General features: G+C 37.6%; 1 protein-coding gene across 3 annotated transcripts in view; it reads right to left on the bottom strand.

The window, feature by feature from the left end:
• LOC123530517 (serine/threonine-protein kinase WNK1-like) overlaps positions 1-19,991 on the bottom strand; it is a 76,157-nt gene that overhangs the window by 6,002 nt on the left and 50,164 nt on the right. Inside the window, exons 14-19 of one of the 3 annotated variants that reach the window (XM_053521176.1) lie at positions 19,528-19,611; positions 12,599-12,747; positions 12,035-12,248; positions 11,065-11,262; positions 6,643-9,522; positions 1,682-1,752 (exon numbers count right to left, since the gene is read on the bottom strand). In XM_053521176.1, the coding sequence (XP_053377151.1) occupies positions 1,682-1,752; positions 6,643-9,522; positions 11,065-11,262; positions 12,035-12,248; positions 12,599-12,747; positions 19,528-19,611 (3,596 nt within the window). The remainder of the gene's footprint in view (positions 1-1,681; positions 1,753-6,642; positions 9,523-11,064; positions 11,263-12,034; positions 12,249-12,598; positions 12,748-19,527; positions 19,612-19,991) is intronic. The other 2 variants (XM_053521178.1, XM_053521177.1) reach the window with 2 other exon arrangements.

Here is a 19,991-nt window from a genome sequence, read left to right as displayed (position 1 = left end):
CCATGTGACTCCCGGGGCGGGGCCATATTTGACCCTGGTAGAGGACCACTAGATGATTCTACAAACCAAATATCAAAGCCCTAGGCCCTGTGCTTTTGGACAAGAAGATTTTCGGGCTATCAGTTTCAAACAAGAAGATTTTCGGGCTATCAGTTTCAAACAAGAAGATTTTTAAAGTTTCCACTATATACTTATAGGGAAAAGTAACGACGCCCTCTGGCGGCAATGTTTTTTGACGAATCAAAATAATTTGAACAATCTTGGTAGAGGGTCACACAAGGACCATTTGTGTAAAATAATTCTAAAATCAGGCAAGCAGTTTCATACAAGAAGATTTTTAAAGTTTAGGAGATGTTGTTTGAAGTTTTTTCTATTTTTAGCTATGGCAGTCCCTATGTGCAACAAAGCGGAACCGTTTGAACAACTTTGGTAGAGGACTTCCCAAGGAACATCATGGCCAAGTTTCATCAAAATGCATTCAGTGGTTTTGGAGGAGATGTTTAAACACAAATGCTGATGGCAGATGACTTGACGCACAGACGGACGACGGACACAGCGTGATCACAATACCTCACCATGAGCACGAAGTGAGCTAAAAATCCAAGAAAGTCTTACTCAAATTATTTGAAAAATCAGGCTACAAAACATGATTTCTGTTAGAGCCTTATTTGTCTGAACTAGTAAACCTTAAATGAAAATCAACTGGAAGAACAGACTGCAAATCCGAGAATTTAATACTACGCAAGTGTCTATGTTTTTTATGATACATTATTCCACTGTTTCTCACTGCTGATTCAAATGGGGCAATTTAGTTTACCTTCTTTATGAACTGTATATTTTAACAAGACTTTACCCAGTCCTGACATCAACATATTGAGACTGTTACTTGTGTAGTGTAACTTAATAAATTTTCATTAAGAAAATCTGTCCATATGACCTTCTAGCCATTAGTATAACCATGACCTGGTATGGCACTGTAGGGAATACTTGTATTATGTAGCTCTATTATTGATCACAGGGAAGCAATAAGATGTCTAACCCCTGAAAAAGCAGACTGGAAAATGCTATAATTAAGTCTATTCTAATTTTTTGTGAAGGAAAACTATCTAATCAGGCTGAAATCAACAATTTGTTGTCCAGATTCATTGCTTAATAAGAAACATCTTTACAAAATTTTTCTGTCTGCTCCATCTCTACCCTTTAATGTAAATTATTGTAAAAGTTTTTACAGTTCAAAATTTATATTTTCAAGGTTTGTTAAATTAAATGTACTTGCTTGTACAGGCCCTATGGGTAGGGTAGTGTGTGGTATTTCTTTTTTAAAAGTAGTAAGTGATGGCACCATTACCCAGGGGGTTTGAACCTCTATATGCAGCCCATCTGGGCATACCGTACAAGGCTTTAAGCAATGGTATTCGGCAATAGGGGTAAATGGCCTCAGGGGGCACGGTGCAGTCATGACTGTTTTGTTTAAATAAATTTATTATTATTAATATTATTATTATGTACAATGCCACTGAATATGACGTTCTATAGAAATAGGCATATAATCAGATTATTCAGTTTTAGTTTTAATGTAATGCTGGTACATTTCTATCACATCCGCATCTTCATTATTAGAAATGGCCAGGCAACACCTATTCTGTGTCGACTCCTTCTGCATAGAAACAAGAAGCTTTACCTGATTAGCATTTGCTGGTACTCGGTATCCTGTGACAGTTTCAACAGTTCCTGCTGCTGGCTATCACTGTCCTGAAATACAAGTACAAATGCACAATCAGCAATAGATTACCTTATACTCTTTACTGTAGTTTAAAGGATACAAGTTATATAAATTTTCATTATAATGTTATAGAGACCATTCTTAATTATAATAACCATTCTATTTTAATTACTTCTTTATTTAAAATTAAAGAACAAAACTGTCTAAAGACTGTGCACTTGACTATTTGAATCCTTTCAAATTACTTTTCAGATTTTATTAGCTTACCTACAAAAGCTTTACCAAAATTTTCTCAGTTGAAAAAGGTTCATGAGTTTGTAAATTGTAAGTCACTGACATGGAACCTGGCTTCGAATGTTCATTTCATGCTGCTTGAAAGCATTTAGTAAAATAGTACCTGCCAAACCTGCTTACATGCGAAACTTCCCAACAAAATTTCTATGTAAAAAGGGGCATAATTTTGCTAAATTTTAAGTCAGAGTTATGAAACCTGCCATGTGAGATCATCTCATTAAGCTAAAAATGTGGGTTAAGTTTGAAAACATTTGGTCAGGTAGTTTCTGAGAAACATGCTTATATGCAATACCTTCATAAAATTGTTAGGAAGGGGCATAATTTTGAAAAAAGTAAAAGCCAGAGTTTGTTTCTAACTTAAAAAAGGGATAACTCTGACAAACAAAAGCTTCAGTTAAGTCTCTTGTCCTGTAGTGATACTGAAGATATGACTACAGTACAATCGCGATCCTACGAAAAGCTAAGGGACTGGCCGTTTTTTTCGTAATATCGCATTTTCGTTCGAGCGCAGCATAGGAAATTTCGCTACACAGTACCTTGATATCTACACGTCGTAACCCGTGATATTTAAACACGTAAATTTCGTATCGGAGTACATGTACATGTATACAAATTTTATATGTACATCTGGCTCTACTACAAATCTTATTCGAATCTGAAGTGTAAAACGGGTTAGTTTTTTTTCTTCACTTTTTTGTTCACTGTATATAAAACATATACTGGGTACATTGTTGCACGAGAACAAAAATAGCATTCAGCTACCCTTAATTGAATTGTTCGGAATAATAAAATGACAATTTAGAGACGGCCAGGACTTAAATATTTTTATTTTTTTATGTAGTGATTGTTTTAGACGTATAGATACCGAAACAAGTGTGACTGATATGCCTTTCGATCAGATAGTTAGAGAAGAAAAAATTAACCACTAACACAGCGTATGTGTTTCAAAGTTTTCACACTTTAATAACTGTTTACGCCTAGTTAACTGATCGTGACACTTTACACTCTAAAGCATTTTTCACGCCGTTGTGGAAGGTGTGAAAACTTAGACAATATAGATATTCGTAAAATCGCAATTAAAACAAGCTCAAAACAGGCTTTAAGGGCATAAAAATGCATTCGTAGTAGCGCATTTTTCGTAAAATTGCATTTTCGTAAAACCGCGACCTTGTAACATAGAAATAAGAAGGAAAACAGTCGGGACCACAACACCTTTTCGTAGTATACCGGTATTTCGTTAAATTGCGATTCGTAGCACCGCGAATGCACTGTATGTAAAGTTTGAAAGCATCTGACCACACAGTTTCTGAGAAACCTGCTAACATGCACAACTTTTGTGACAGAGACATCAAGGAGAAAAGTTGAGAACAAAATCTCTTCTATTGAAAAATTCCAGATAGTCAAGTAAAAAATTCTGTACTAAATTTAACAAGAGGGCCATGATGGCCCTATATCGCTCACCTGTTATCATTGCACTTGAGGACAAGAAGGTCCTCAGAAAAATATCAAAGTCCAAAGGACAGGAACAACAAAGGGAAGAAATTTAACCAAAAAGAAAAAAAAATTCTTACAAGGTATAGGTATGTCAAAACACACCTAAAAATTGGAGGTACCATCCATGTTGTACCACAGAAAAGTGGTCTCGGTTTTTCCCTATGGCCAATAATAAAAAAGTTACTAAAAATAAGCTATTTATAGTAATGTAAAAGGGAAGTAATTAAAAAATAAATATTGTAAGTGAACAAAAGAAAGATCTGCCAAATAAATCTGTTGACATAAATGAAATTTCAGATCAGTATCTTCATTAGTTATGGAGATACACCCATTTTAATTTGAAATAAAGGGAGGTAATTTGACATAAAACCAGTCCATAGTTATCTACCCTGATTGTCTCTGTCCAACTAATAACAATAATGAAATTTCAAATAAGTCCTATAAGTACTTACTGATATAAATCCATTTTGATTACAATCAGATATAAAATAACTCTGGAACCTACGATTGGATCTGATTTGTCATGGAATCCAAGATTTATTGTTGTTGACGATATTTTGGAAGTTTGTATCAAATAAAACCATAAATGAAGTCTCTATATGGCTGCAAAAGCCAAAATAGCCAATTTTGGACCTTTAAGGGGCCATAACTCTGGAACCCATGAGGAATCTTGCCAGTTGAAGAAAGGAAGCAAGATCTCATGGTGATACAAGTTGTGTGCAAGTTTGGTTAAAATCAAATCATAAATGAAGCTGCTATTGTGCAGACAAGGTCAAAATAGCTAATTTTGGCCCTTTCAGGGGCCATAACTCTGGAACCCATTGTGGGATCTGGCCGGATCAAGAAAGGAACCGAGATCTTATGGTGACACAAGTTTTGTGCAAGTTTGATTAAATTCAAATCATAAATGAAGCTGCTATTGTGCAGACAAGGCCAAAACAGCTAATTCTGGCCATATCAGGGGCCATAACTCTGGAACCGATAAAGGAATCTCGCCAGTTCAAGAAAGGAACCAAGATCTTATGATGATACAAGTTGTGTGCCAGTTTGGTTAAAATAAAATCATAAATGAAGTTGCTATAGTGCAGACAAGGTCAAAATAGCTAATTCTGGCCCTTTCAGGGGCCATAACTCTGGAACCCATAATGGAATCTGGCCAGTTCAAGAAAGGAACCAAGATCTCGTGGTGATACAAGTTGTGTGCCAGTTTGGTAAAAATCAAATCATAAATAAAGCTGCTATTGTGCAGACAAGGTCAAAATAGCTAATTTTGGCCCTTTCAGGGGCCATAACTCTGGAACCCATAATGGGATCTGGCCAGTTCAAGAAAGGAACCGTGACCTTATGGTGATACAAGTTGTGTGCAAGTTTGGTTAAAATAAAATCATAAATGAAACCACTATCGTGCAGACAAGGAATTGTTGACACACGGACGGACTGACGACGGACAAAGGGTGATCACAAAAGCTCACCTTATCACTATGTGACAGGTGAGCTAAAAAGCTAATTATTAAGTTGTATTGTTAAAGCAATTCTATTCTATAGGTGACATACAGACAGTAGCCTAAGACATGATTAAACACATGAAGTGAAATTTGAAATTATTTATCGCATGATTATATGGTATTTGAAATCATGTTATCAACTACTCCCTCATTACAGGAATATTCATGCTACATGATGCTCCCAATAACACATATATTGTTGATGTTTCTAAAACATTTTTTTATAGGTTTAACATCACACTGGCACAAATGTTTGTCATATGGTGGCTTTCCAGGAAGACCCAAGGTGCCATTCCGGGCATTATTTCATCACAAGTGATCACCTGGGTAGAACCATCACCCTTCTGTAAGCAGCTGGTTACCTTCCTCACTGAAATATTCTACGCCCCAAGTGAGGCTTGAACCAACATCGGTGAAGGGCAAGTCATTCAAAGTCAACGACCTTAACCATTCAGCCACATAGGCCCCTTTCTTATGTATAAATTCTTACATCTTAGAATCCCTATTCAACTGTTTTTTGTTCCAGTGAAACCAGACAAAAGCTAACTTGTTGAGAAACCCTACTAGAATGTAGAATATTTGAAAATTCAAAGCTTTAAAAGTAGATTTTTTGTAATAATGTAAAACACAATGACATGATAATGCTTTTCAATCACCTTACTGTAATACAGCACAGCCAGGAGGATTAATCTGAGACTTGTGTATTAAATCATATGAAATTCACCACACGGAACCATTAATTCCATTAACTGCAGCTAGAATTTCATTACATGTGTACAATATGCACCACACTGACTCATGTTTCTTTAATCAATTAAGTACAAATTAGTGTGAGTATTTCATAAAGAAAGTGTTTAATATTCCAATGTAAGTGAAGATTACTAAAATTATATGATAGTTTTGATACATCAGTAACCTGACCAACTTGAAATACTTGCGTAAGTGAAAAATAGTGCAAACTAACCCAGCCAACTTTGATGAAAGCCTTTAAAGCAATGTGCTGAGTTACACACCACTTTCTATCAAACTTGGACACAAATGTACCAGTCTTTTTAATGAATTTTCAAGACTTTTACAATGTAACTTTCAAAACCATACTGATCTTTTTGAAAACAATGCATCAAAGATAGTTTATTTTTTGTAAATTAAATGTCCTTTTTCAATGATGGTCTTTTCCAATTTCTGCAAATACTGTATAGTAGAATCTGCCTTGAATAATGGAACTACATGCTACACTATACATACACTATTACCATATATAAAATCTACCAATAATAAAGGACTGCAACTATTTTGCTTGCACAGCAAAAATAATGAAATTAAATCAAAGCTAAAAAGCTTAGTATTTTTAAAAGGTTTGAAATTTTCTATGCCCAAGCTGCTTATGATGCAATGTTATTAATTGAAAATGTAACTGCCATAATCACAGTCCTTCAAAACCATTTACCTTTGAGGGTACAGTTGACCACCACCAATGATATAAATACAAATACCTTCACAGGATACGTGATCGTTAGGGATACCTTCTTACACAAGTACATCTGTGCACCCTTGGGATTAAGCTGCCATGCCTATATAATTAGAAGCTTTCACTAATACTGCATGCGTACAAGTTTTTTTACTTACCTTTCTACGCTGTCTCTGCAATGGTGGGCGATGGATAAGCTGCTCTCTGGGTTCTGAGTCGATACCAGACTCTCTGCCATCTCTGCTTTCAGAGCTACTACAAGTTGAGTCACCATCATCTCTACTAGACAACAGATCAAATACTACATTGGGAAAGTCACGATGAACATCTACTGGTGAGGGGGAGGGTGATGGAGTCTCTCCATCACCATACTGTGTGCACTGGGTCTGCATGGATATTGATTGACTGCTTAATGAGAGGCGACCTTTCATTGGGAGAGAACCAAGGGATTTGGTCCGACGACGACTGACGATCTGGAACCTATCCAAGTGGGTGTTGTAAAAACTATCACAAGTGTTATTAGACAACACTGGTGAGTCATTGCCCTCAAAGAAGGACATGCTCTTCTTACGATAAGGTAAATCATGCAATCTACTTACAGAGAGACCTTGATTATGAATGACGTCAGCTGAAGTCTGCTCAGACTGTTCTTCAGCAGCATCCAACATCTCGTTTTCATCTGTCTGATGACCTATTGCCTTGGTAAGCTTATCATCTTTAGATGCCCCGTCAAACTCATCAACACTCATCTTTTTATCTGCTGCAGCATTTACCATGTCTTTATTTTCAGAAACACTGTCTGTTGCATTTAAATCTGTATCTGGTTGAGCCATCACTTTTGTTACAGAGAATCTTCCCAGTACCTTAGCAGATTTATTTACAGTGTTTTCTGTTTTGTCATTACTTACATTCGTTGTTTCTGTATCACTTTTAGATTTGCTCAAGTCTGTTTGTTCATTTGTCTCACTAGTGACAATTTGATCATTCCCTTGATTTTCTAAATTACTAGAACTAGTCTCTTGTAAAGGATCATTTTCAACACGTGAAACTTGAAACCTAAGTTTCTTTGTGACAATCTTTTCTTGCACAACTCCTGTTTTCCTTTCATTTTCAGATTTTGTTTCAAATTCAGCTGGCTCAGTAATCTCTTCCGGACCTTTAATTTCATCTACTTTAGGAAGAATTTGATCTGTAGGTTCACAGTAACTACTATGTATACTTTCAGAAGACTGAGTCCACAATGGTCTATCTTCTTGTAATCTTACATCAGTTGAACTCTGCGAGAAACATTCACTTAACACCGCTGCACTTGAGCTAAGAGGAATATCTTTTCTGTTACCATGGAGCTTTTTAATCAAGTCTTGTTCAAGGCTAGCCAGACTGTAATTACTTCTTGGAGCAGCTGGGGACTGTGCCTCTGATAAAGGAGCCCCTGGCTCACTCTGTGTATCTATACTATGTTGTTTACGTGACTGCGGTGGGGTACCTGGTGGAGTAGTTGCCTGTGATTCTCCACCATGACTTTCCTGTTGTGTATGCTGTAGGTGAATGCTAGACTGGGGATTAATGTACTGCATCTGGTTTTGCATTATCATATTAGCTGGTACAAGCATTGGTGCAATCTGATGTTGTTGTTGTACATTAACCATAACATATGGAACCATCTGGTTTTGGTAATTACTAAACTGCAGATTCATATAGTGCATAGGATCTGGGTACATCTGAACCGAGCCTTGTCCATGCTGATGTTGGAATCCAAACGGTTGCATAACTGGAACATATGACATTCCTGGTTGATAGGCACCAGCAGCTATTGTAGGATTTGGGATATCTTGTGATCCCTGGGTATGCACTGGGATTGCATGTCCTTGTTGCTGGGTCTGGGGCTGCTGTTGTACAGGATGTGGTATATTTGGCATCTGCTGGCCTTGCTGGCTTGATGTGTGCCCTTGTGGTAGCTGGCCTTGCTGACTTGATGGATGAGCTTGTGGTAGCTGACCTTGCTGGCTTGATGGATGGGCTTGTGGTAGCTGACTTTGCTGGCTTGGTGGATGCCCTTGTGGTAGCTGACCTTGCTGGCTTGATGGATGCCCTTGTGGCAGCTGACCTTGCTGGCTTGATGGTTGGCCTTGTGGTAGCTGACCTTGCTGGACTGAAGGATGCCCTTGTGGAATCTGTCCTTGCTGGCTTGATGGTTGACCTTGTAGTAGCTGGTTTTGCTGGACTGATGGATGCACTTGTTGTAGCTGTCCTTGCTGGTGAATTTGTGGCAGCAGGGGTGCTGACTGCTGCTGCTGCTGAACTGGTTGGGAAGACTGTGGAGGAAGCTGCTGAGGCTGGCTCACTCCTTGTTGTGTCTGCTGTGGGCTAGCAGCAGCCGATGTCTGCTGTTGCAGCTGAGCTGGTGCAGGAGCCTTGTCTATAGTCTGTGACTGTTGTGTTTGTTTCTGTCCTATTGTCTGGTCTTGTGGGGGCACCTCAACATTTGTCTGGTGTTGTAAAGGTAAGCTCTCTTCTGATGGAGCAGGGCTATGACTGTCTGCAGAATGTGGTAACTGCTGAACATTTGTCCCTAAAGCTGATAGTTCTAGCCCACCAATTTTTCCACTAATAGTTCCACCTGTCAATTTTTCTAACTTGTCACTTAAGTCATTAATATTTACAGGAACTTTGGCCTTTCCTATTGACTTCAAGGATCTATCAGAATCTGAAACACCAGCAACATCAATATCTGACTGCTGAGACTGTGCATGTATTAATGTGTTACATCCTGATGTTGCCGTACTCCGTGTGTTTTCTGGGGATAGAACAGACTCCAAATGAACACTTTCTGTCTCATCCTCCTGTATCTTGTCAGCTATCACACTGTGTTCTACCACACGACTAACAATGAAACTACGTCTCTTGCTCTCAACAACTCTGGCAGGCTCCTGGTTATTTTCACCACTGGAGTGTCTAGTTTTTATTGCAATTTTTGGTTCTGCTTCTTCCCCTCCTGACTGCACTTTCTCTGATGTATCACTATCATACTGCAACTTCTGAAATACACAAATACAATGGCCACTTAATTTAACAATCTGGACTATTGTGCAAACTTATACAAAACTGACAAACAGACAGAATAGCACATATGACATGTACCAATCCAGCAATATTGATTGAAACTAGATGTGTGTCCACAGGACACTAGTGCCCCCATCCCCTCTCCCCCATTTCTTGTCACTTTAATGTCATATGGTACTTTTTAAACATGCGCAGGTTGTGCACTCAGTATGTCGTCTTGATAGGTAAATAGTTGATGCTTATTTATAAAGTTTCAAATTGGATTTAACAAGGCTCATACAGATATTCTCCAACAAAATTCAAATACTTTCCAATGCAAAAAGTCCAAATTCAAGCACTTTTCTACAACCCGAGGCTGCTAAACCTTTATTTAATATGTCATCACGAAACTGCAATTGTTGTCACCTCCATGCAAAATGGTACTTGCTGCTTTGATTCATATCCTATATTTATACTCAATGCGAGAGCATTAAGGTTTGAGCTATTTTATCATTGACTTCCAAGTGTGAGCTTGACCTTGGATTTTGTGACTTGAGATGTGCCCTTTGCACGTTGTCTTGGTGAAATAAACACTTAATGCTAGTTTTATATCAGGGAGTCAGTGGCGCAGTGGTTAGCTGGTTGGACTACAACGCCAGTGGTCAGGATTCAATTCCCGGTTGCGGCTGATAGCCCACCTAGTGTTCAGAGCTGGATGATTTACTTAAACTGGTATTGTTTCCAGCAGTATCGGCCTAGACTGGGTGCTGGGGAGGTAAATATGACGCTTGCCGTGGGCTCGACTGGAAATAAGTAATTCCATTCATTCCAGGTGGGGACTTTCGTCGACTACCCAGGTTAAACATGAAACTTTTTTTTATGAAAATCTTCCAAGCAGCTAAAAGGATGCAGAGCTGACATGATGGATGAACAAACATGCATTACTCCATAATAGCCCCAATCTACTTTGTTTATGCTCTTAAGGTTACCTCTGTTTAGGTATATAAACAAGAGCTGTCACTAATGGTGACAAATGCCCCTGCAGGGCATTGACCTTTAACCTTGACCTTTGACCTGGTGACCCCAGTCAGTAGGGGTTGTGTACTCAATAAGTATTATCAGCATTGAAGTTTGAAGGTCCTGGGTGCAGTGGTTCGCGAGTAAAGTGCCTTCATGCAAAAAGTAAATGTTGGCCCCTATGACCTTGACGTTTGACCTCATGACCCCAAAGTCAGTAGGGGTCGTGTTCTCAGTACTATCAGCATGTGAAGTTTGAAGGTCCTGGGTGCAGTGGTTCGCGGGTAAAGTGCCTTCATGCAAAAAGTTAACGTTGACCCCTGTGACCTTGACCTTTGACCCCAAAGTCAGTAGGGGTCATGTACTCAATAAGTACTATCAGCATGTGAAGTTTGAAGGTCCTGGGTGAGGTGGTTCGCGAGTAAAGTGCCTTCATGCAAAAAGTTAACGTTGTGACGAACGAACAGACGGACAGTTGAAAACTAATATGCCTCCCTTCGGGGGCATAAAAACTCAGTTACCTTTGGTGCATCTTTTCCTCCCTCAAGAAGTGTGCCCATTGCTTTTCTATGCGAAGTAGGACTTGATGTAGGTGTTTCCATCATAGATAATGTAACTGCCATAGCTGATGCGGGATCCTCCTTCACCAGGGATATAGCCTTCTCCAGCAATTTCACTACTGGCCGTGATTGTACTGTGTGCAAAAGGTCATGTTCAACCTGCAGAATATAATTCAGACTTTTCACCCTAAAAAAATACATGAAGCAGGTCCAACTTCTTAGTCCCAACTCAATCATGTTCATTAACTCTTTACTCTACTCTAATCCTGTTTTCAAATACTTAGAGCTAAATTAAATTTCGTTACAGAAAAAAATTGTTAAAATCAGCATACATTCAAAATTTTTGAATGGAAATACCACGAAACCATTAACTGTCACAGTTAACCTCTGATCATGCACAGAACTCTATTGCCAGATGTAAACTGTCATAATGTCTGGACAAACGCAAGAGAAAAAGGAATGATTAACAATTATGCGGAAAAATAATTAATATCGTAAACCAAAACATACTAATTACGGTCAAATACTTGTACTGAAATCTTGAAACTTCTGCTTGCGGCTGCCTTTGTTGATTGTTTACATGTGTTTACAAACGGGGGATTTTTTTGGACATATTAGAAAACCGATGAAAATACTATACTTTCAATTACGCATTCTACAAAAAGTTTTGGTACCCCATGAAAAATAAAAAATAAGCAATTACAAACTAACAAAATTCGAATTAAAATATAACAATTGCTATCTGCAAAGTCTGAAATGGTGACTAAAAGATATAAATGCTTGCGATTCCACAGAAGGTAACTTTAATTCTTATATATGACATTTACCATGATATACAAAATGATAGTGAAAAGCTAGTTTTCCCTCTATCAAGGATAAGAAAGATCTTATCAACATTAAAAACACAGGCTATCTTGGGGTAGAAACTTACTAGACTTTCAGCAATTTCATCAGGTTTGTCTCCTTCAAGATCAAACTTGAAAGTGACTGCATTTCTGTTGGGAAGTTCAAGAAGGCATTCCACTTCATCATCCTCAAAGCTGAGAACCGTCAAGCATGGTGATCTGTCTACTGTCTTCCGACGCTTTGTTCGTGTTTTTCTCCTCTTCACATCTTCTCCACGACCAATTGTGCTTTCACTTTCACTACAAGTTAAAAACAGAACACTTGTAACTACAGGTAATTATGCAAACTGACATTTACATTTCACATAAACGAAATTTTCACATCTGAGCTTACATAATTATCATAGATACAACCTGTAACCTATATGGGCAACTCAATAAGAATGTTAATTTTTTTATTCCTTTTAGTAAAGGGATTGTGCAAGATATATCTATATACAGAAGACACTCCAATTCCAAAAACTTCCCTGCTTCTTTAATGTGCCATACACAGTGTGGAGGATCTGTGGCTCAAACTCACAACCCCTGGGTTTGAAGACCTGTGCCACTCAGTCTGTTCTCTACTCACTTTATGAACTACTTAAACATACCTTTCCCTATTAGCCTGAGAATCATCAAGGTACGTCAACGACTGACTGCTGACCATCGTCCCTTCATTTCCCATCGGTGGAGCACTTAGTGCTGCACCAGGCTGTAACTGTTGGGCTGATGCTATATCGAGGTGCCCCAAACCAGCAGCCTGTCAAAACATTAAACGGCAGTTGAGTTAATAATCACTTAAAGCACTGGTAACAAAACAATCAACAAAGGTATTGTCCAGTATGACATTATGACCACTATATTACTACAAGCAGGCTATTATTGCTAAACTATGTGATCTGACTTAAGCTTGTAATCTTGAACAAGGTAATATGTGATTTTCTGATGTCTTCTTTAACAAACTAATAAAAAGACCTCAAATGACCTTAGATAAACTGAAACATGCAGTGTATCCTGATTTATTGCAAGATTTCATTATTTTCATTTTTTACCTCTAAATGTTCATCATATCCACCTCCCCCCCACAACCCAAAATATTTTAAATGTAGCATTTGTCAAAATATGTAAATACTATTATCCTGTTCTGGTGATATCAAGAAAATGATAAACTGTAACACTAGAGCAAAAAGGTACCATCAGCCTCTTTAAATATCAGCAATAGATATTTTTTTGTCTCCATGGGACAACGAGCTACTTCTCAGATCTGACTAAAACAGCTCTAAGCCAACTCTGAATAATACATATTGTCCTAAAAATCTGGAGTACAGGTATCAACTTATTCAAACTTTTCCTTCAATATAACCTTTTGATCTTGTTTCTGACAAGTCAGCCCATAATTATGCCTATGTGAATATGACAGTTTCAAACCCTTTTTTTTACTTTATTTAATTTGCCCAACATTTAAAGGTAACTCTCAGTTTCTGCTTAATTCTTAAGAAAGTAATTTCTACAGTAACATCAAGTTCCAGGAATGGACAACTGGACAAAGGATATGAATTATTACTTATATTGGTCACTTTTCTTAGAGGTGATCTAGAAGAACCTTAGAAAATGTGTGTATTCTTTCAAGTAGATTTGATGGCTAATACAAACTAAGCATTACTGCTTTATTCAATATCTGAAAGGGTAAAATATTGAGGGAAGCTATGCTCTATTTTATGGCACATGCTTGCAATGTAATGCTGAAATGCAATAAAGCTAATGCTAGATCAGCAGTTACTTCATGCCTTATTACACTTGGGTCCCCTAAGACTGTTTTAATGTTGATTACATTATTTCCCTATAATCCTGTATTTCGTAAACTCATCACAAGATGATTGGCTAGCACACAGAATCATTTCTTTAATTCCCAGGTTATGTCACAGCTTTTCACTTCATTACTTAAATTCTCACAGGAAATCTCAATAAAAGTAAACAGACAAGAAAATGACAGTTACAAATAGAGTACCAATGAGGTAATGTTTCAAATATGGTGTTAGAAAGGCTGTTGTAGGATGCAACATAAATATTTTATTACTAAAACACATTGTGATAGTAATCAGACAGATGTGTTTTAAGATGATCTAACTACCTTACTGTGTGTGCAGGATTTGGCTTCAACTCAATTCTTTAAATTATTTCAACATCTTCCATGCTCTACTTTGCTTTAAGTGTTCATAATTATCTAATGCAATGTAACATTATTTAATAGTGCAATGTTTTGTGATTCTAAGATAAACTTGGCCCTAGGTTGTTAAGTGCTACTGTATACTGTAGCAATGTTAAAGTGATTCATAGTAAAAGCTATTTGAACTACAAGATTGCACTATCTGAATTAGTAGTTAACAGATTATGAACCTGATATCAATATTCTTCAACTGTGCAATTTATGATTTCGAAGAGATAATAAAAAAATTTCGATATGAAATGACATCATCTTTGTACTAAAATGGGACTAATATTAATATGGGACTCATATGTATTATATCTATAGTAAAGATAAAATGTTACAATGCGACTGAGCATTAATGTTAGTAACCTAAACATTTTTTATATTCAAATTATGTACCTACTAACTTTAACAAGAGCACCACCTTGTGGGTGCAGACGCTCATCTGATTTTTTTGTCTCTGTATAATAGAAATTTTGTCCTACCCATGTGTCTTTTATGATATTTTCAAAGTCAAAAAGGGCCCATAATTCTTGCAAAAAGCAGGATGGACTTACGTTTCTTAATGAGCAGTGTCAGCTTTTGATGGTGAACAAGTGTTGCAAGTTTTAAAGCAATAGCTTTGATAGTTTAGGAGAAACGCTGGCCTAAACACAAAACTTAACTAAGAAATATGATTTTCTAAGTCCAGAAGGGGCCATAATTCTTGCAAAAAGCATGATGGACTAATGTTTCTTGCTGTACAGAGTCAGCTATTCATGGTGAACAAATGTTGCAAGTTTTAAAGCAATAGCTTTGATAGTTTAGGAGAAAAGCTGACCCAAACATAAAACTTAACCAGGCAACGCCGACGCTGACACAGACACCGATCAAGTGATGACAATAACCCAGATTTTTTCTCTGAAAAAATCAGATGGGCTAAAAATCATATAAAAACCATTCCAGTTTCTATTTATGGCAAACAAATTAAGACTTCTTAAACATCCTTTTGCATAATAAATTGCATTACTTATTACAACTGTAATTAGTTCAGATATACACTAACTAAAATAAAGTCTTAACTGCCTAACATTAAACTGACACAATATTTCTAAACAATTAGAAACTTAATACATAGTCATAAGTAGTTAAATGGTTTCACACTTGAGTCATTCTATGACATTCACATCTGAAGGGCAGGCACCTGGGTATGCCATATAATACTTGACATCACTTGAGAAGACAAACTTTCAACAAGGTCTCATATGTATATGTAAATTAAAACGATGTTCTATTAAGCAAAGAGGCAGTAATGTTAGTGCATTTCTTCATACATGTTAGTCATTAAATAGACCTACAATAGGTGCACAAGCTACAAGAATATTACTGAAAGCTGTTCATCACAGTAAAATGACAACATCAACAAAAGTATCTGCGAATTAAAACTTAGAATTCCACATTTAATGCGGTAGCTGCCAAAGTCAGTTTTGTATCTGCTTTTATTAAAAAGACTACTGAGTAGAAATTGTTATGTCCATCCTAATATTTTTATGATATTAAGCATCAAAACTAATCAATGTATTTCAAAATTCTCTACAAGCATCATCAGGAAATGTTTGCAGTATTTTTCATGTACATTTTGTAACCTATGATATATCAGCACCAATTCATTCATATGATCAAAACTTGTTCAAAACTGGCAATCAAAGGAAAAACATAATGCCTTCCAGGTCTTTAAACACCAAGGGCATAAACATAGATGGACTTTAATGTCCTGATAACATGTTCATGTCCACATAATGTTGCTGATGTATACAATGTTTCATTTGAATTCAATGGAAACTGTAGAATTAGAGTACACAAGGAAATGTGATGCATGGACAGACAGAAAAACGGATGGACATTTCAAACGATCTATACCTCCAGTACATTATGTGCATTTTTTAAAAAGAAGTTTCATTTATGTCTGCTTGCTCCCTATGCATAACAACTTTTTCAAACTAGAAAATGCTTTTGTAAAAAAGCGCATGTCTCCCCCAATGCGAAGTCCTAGCGGCAAGAAGTCAATAGGGGTCAGGAGCGAAAGTCAAAGAGACACTGATGGTTGGCTGCAATAGGGATCATCTATTTGGCATGTCCAGTCATCCCGCTAAATTTCAACACTCTTGGCCTAGTGGTTCTCAAATCACTGTTCAGGCTCCTGTGACCTTGACCTTTGATCAAGTGACCTCAAAATAAATAGGGGTCATCTACTCTGCATGTCCAATCATCCTATTAAGTTTCAACATTGTAGGTCAAGTGGTTCTCAAGTTATTTCCAAAAAATGATTTTACATGAACAGGCCACTGTGACCTTGACCTTTAACAGACTGACCCCAAAATCAATAGGGGTCATCTACTCTGCATGTTCAATCATCCTATGAAGTTTCAACATTCTGGGTCAAGTGGTTCTCAAGTTATTGATCGGAAATGGTTTTCCATGTTCAGGCCCCTGTGACCTTGACCTTTGATGGAGTGACCCCAAAATCAATAGGGGTCATCTACTCTTCATGACCAATCATCCTATGAAGTTTCAACATTCTGGGTCAAGTGGTTCTCTAGTTATTGATCGGAAATGGTTTTCAATGTTCAGGCCCCTGTGACCTTGACCTTTGACTGAGTGACCCCAAAATCAATAGGGGTCATCTACTCTTCATGACCAATCATCCTATGAAGTTTCAACATTCTGGGTCAAGTGGTTCTCTAGTTATTGATCGGAAATGGTTTTCAATGTTAAGGCCCCTGTGACCTTGACCTTTGACGGAGTGACCCCAAAATCAATAGGGGTCATCTACTCTTCATGACCAATCATCCTATGAAGTTTCAACATTCTGCGTCAAGTGGTTCTCTAGTTATTGATCGGAAATGGTTTTCAATGTTCGAGCCCCTGTGACCTTGACCTTTGACAGAGTGACCCCAAAATCAATAGGGGTCATCTACTCTTCATGACCAATCATCCTATGAAGTTTCAACATTCTGGGTCAAGTGGTTCCCTAGTTATTGATCGGAAATGGTTTTCAATGTTCAGGCCCCTGTGGCCTTGACCTTTGATGGAGTGACCCCAAAATCAATAGGGGTCATCTACTCTTCATGGCCAATCATCCTATGAAGTTTCAACATTCTGGGTCAAGTGGTTCTCAAGTTATTGATCGGAAATGGTTTTCAATGTTCAGGCCCCTGTGACCTTGACCTTTGATGGAGTAACCCCAAAATCAATAGGGGTCATCTACTTTTCATGGCCAATCATCCTATGAAGTTTCAACATTCTGGGTCAAGTGGTTCTCTAGTTATTGATCGGAAATGGTTTTCAATGTTCAGGCCCCTGTGACCTTGACCTTTGACGGAGTGACCCCAAAAACAATAGGGGTCGTCTACTCCAGCAGCCCTACAACCCTATGAAGTTTGAAGGTTCTAGGTGAAATGGTTCTCCAGTTATTGCTCGGAAATGAAGTGTGACGTACGGACGGACGTTCTAACGAAACGGTATTTATGTGACACCCCCATTGTTCTCTCTATTGTTCTAACAGTCACATAAAAAGAAAAAGGTCACATAAACAGAACGGAATGAATGACATCAAAGAGAAAGTACCGTTATGCAGTCACTTAACCATCATTTCGCAGGCACGGAAGGACAGGGCAAAAACAATATGTCTCCTGGGGGAGACATAATTATTACAATACTGATTTTTAAAATATCTATCAGTCGTCAATTAAATAGCATTACACGCAGGGGTTTTAAGTAACTTCTAACATTAATTCAAATCACACAAAACACATTTTTTGTAGTCAACATATTACTAGGGGTAAATGACACAGAATGGTTTACAGTGGGGTGATCAGTCAAATCTACAAAGGTGAGGGTGATGGTCAAATATAAAAAAGTGTTAATAAATACTGTTTGTGAAGTGTTATTTTGAGTAAGAAAATAATTTTTGCTGAGAAATCATGAAGACAATAATGATAAAACTATCAGGGGATCAAAAACAAATCCCTGTGAGCACACAGTACTTTTTGAGATACATGCAAACCTTTTGGTACTTAATGCATATTACTGACTGTCAAGGGCCATAACTCCCAAACAAAACTCCCAAGTGCACAACTTCATACGCAATGTAACAGAATCTGTGTGTTACAGATCTCAGAAAGTATTTGACCTACAGTCATGAAACATCATAGGATTGTTGCTCTTGTCTGGGAACACAAAATTAACAAGGCAGTCTGAAAGACAGCTAAATCCCCCGCCACTGTTATGGATGGTGAAAGGGTAAACCTTTGACCTCGAGCTGTGATCATGACCTTGAACTGACATGACTGACTCATGAATTTTGCACATCATCTTGATAAGGTGATTATTTAACCCAAGTTTCATGAAGTCCTTCAAGGGGTTTAGGAGATACAGAGCTTAAACCTTTGACCTTGAGATGTGACCTTGACCTTGAGTTGACATAGCTGAGTGAGTGAGTGAGTTGGGTTAGTTCTTGATGAGGTGATCATTTGACCCAAGTTTAATGAAAATCCTTCAAGGGGTTTAGGAGATACAGAGTGAACACAAAATGGAAGGCTCAAACCTTTGTGAACTTGACCTTGAGCCGTCATGGCTGATTCATGAGTTCTGCACATCGTCTTGTTAAGGTGATCATTTGACCCAGTTTTCATATGAATCCTTCATGGGGATTAGGAGATGCAGAGCGGACACAAAATGGAAGGCTCAAATCTTTAACCCAAAGTTGTAACGTTGACCTTGAGCCAGCATGGCTGACTTAAGAGTTCTGCACATCATCTTGATGAGGTGATCATTTGGCCCAAGTTTTATAAAATTCCTTCAAGGGGTTTAGGAGATATAAAGCGGACACGAAATTGAAGGCTAAAACATTTGACCTTGAGTTGTGACCTTGACCTTGAGCCAACATGGCTGACTCATGAGTTCTGCACATCATTTTGATGAGGTGATCATTTTAACCAAGTTTCATGAAAATCGTTCAAGGGGTTTAGGAGATATGGTGCGAGATATGGTGCGGACACAAAAGTGTTATGGATGAATGGGCATTCCTATAACCCCACACCACTCATGGCGGGGGATTAATAAAAATAAAGATGGACATTTGAACTGACAGACATACGGACAAGAGTAAATCTAAGTGCACATCCCTACTTCCACGAAAAAAGGAGGCACAAAATTTACTAAGAGTTTCAAGATACACTTCACAATCAGTCTATCATTCTAACTGTGATAAAAGAGAATAATATAGAAAGACTAAATAAACACAAACTGAAAATAAAAACCATGCTATTGCAGTTTTCTATACTAACAGACCTTCTGGTGTAACCTGCTTTGTGCCGAGGTGCTTCTAGACATTTTTTTAGATTTGCTTGGGGATGCTTTAATGTCAGACTGTGCCTGTATCAATGGATGGCATGATTAGAGATTCTCAAAGCAATTGTAATTGAAAGATAAAGCAAGATATATATCTGCATCAAGATCAAATTTAAACGCAGTTCAAGAAAATATACCACTTTGGGGATAATCTTAACAATTGCTTTTAACAGTGGATGATCTTAGAAATATATTTTTACTCTTTTTATCAAGAAGATTTAACTTTCCAAAAAAATCGCATATTTGTATTTTCTCAAACAAAACTCAGTCTGATGCATATACAGATAAAACAAGTCAGAAGCCAACTTTACTTCTTCATGAGTAAAATGCCTGACCAATGAATTTTCTTGATTTTTGAGCTATGTACACATCCCTGTCATGTTTACAAAACACCCACCTTGGGA

This window comes from Mercenaria mercenaria, chromosome 13 (genome assembly GCF_021730395.1).
Source record: "Mercenaria mercenaria strain notata chromosome 13, MADL_Memer_1, whole genome shotgun sequence".
Classification (NCBI taxonomy): domain Eukaryota; kingdom Metazoa; phylum Mollusca; class Bivalvia; order Venerida; family Veneridae; genus Mercenaria; species Mercenaria mercenaria.
The sequence above is the reverse complement of the archived record's forward strand: the minus strand, read 5'-3'. Positions and strand labels throughout refer to the sequence as shown.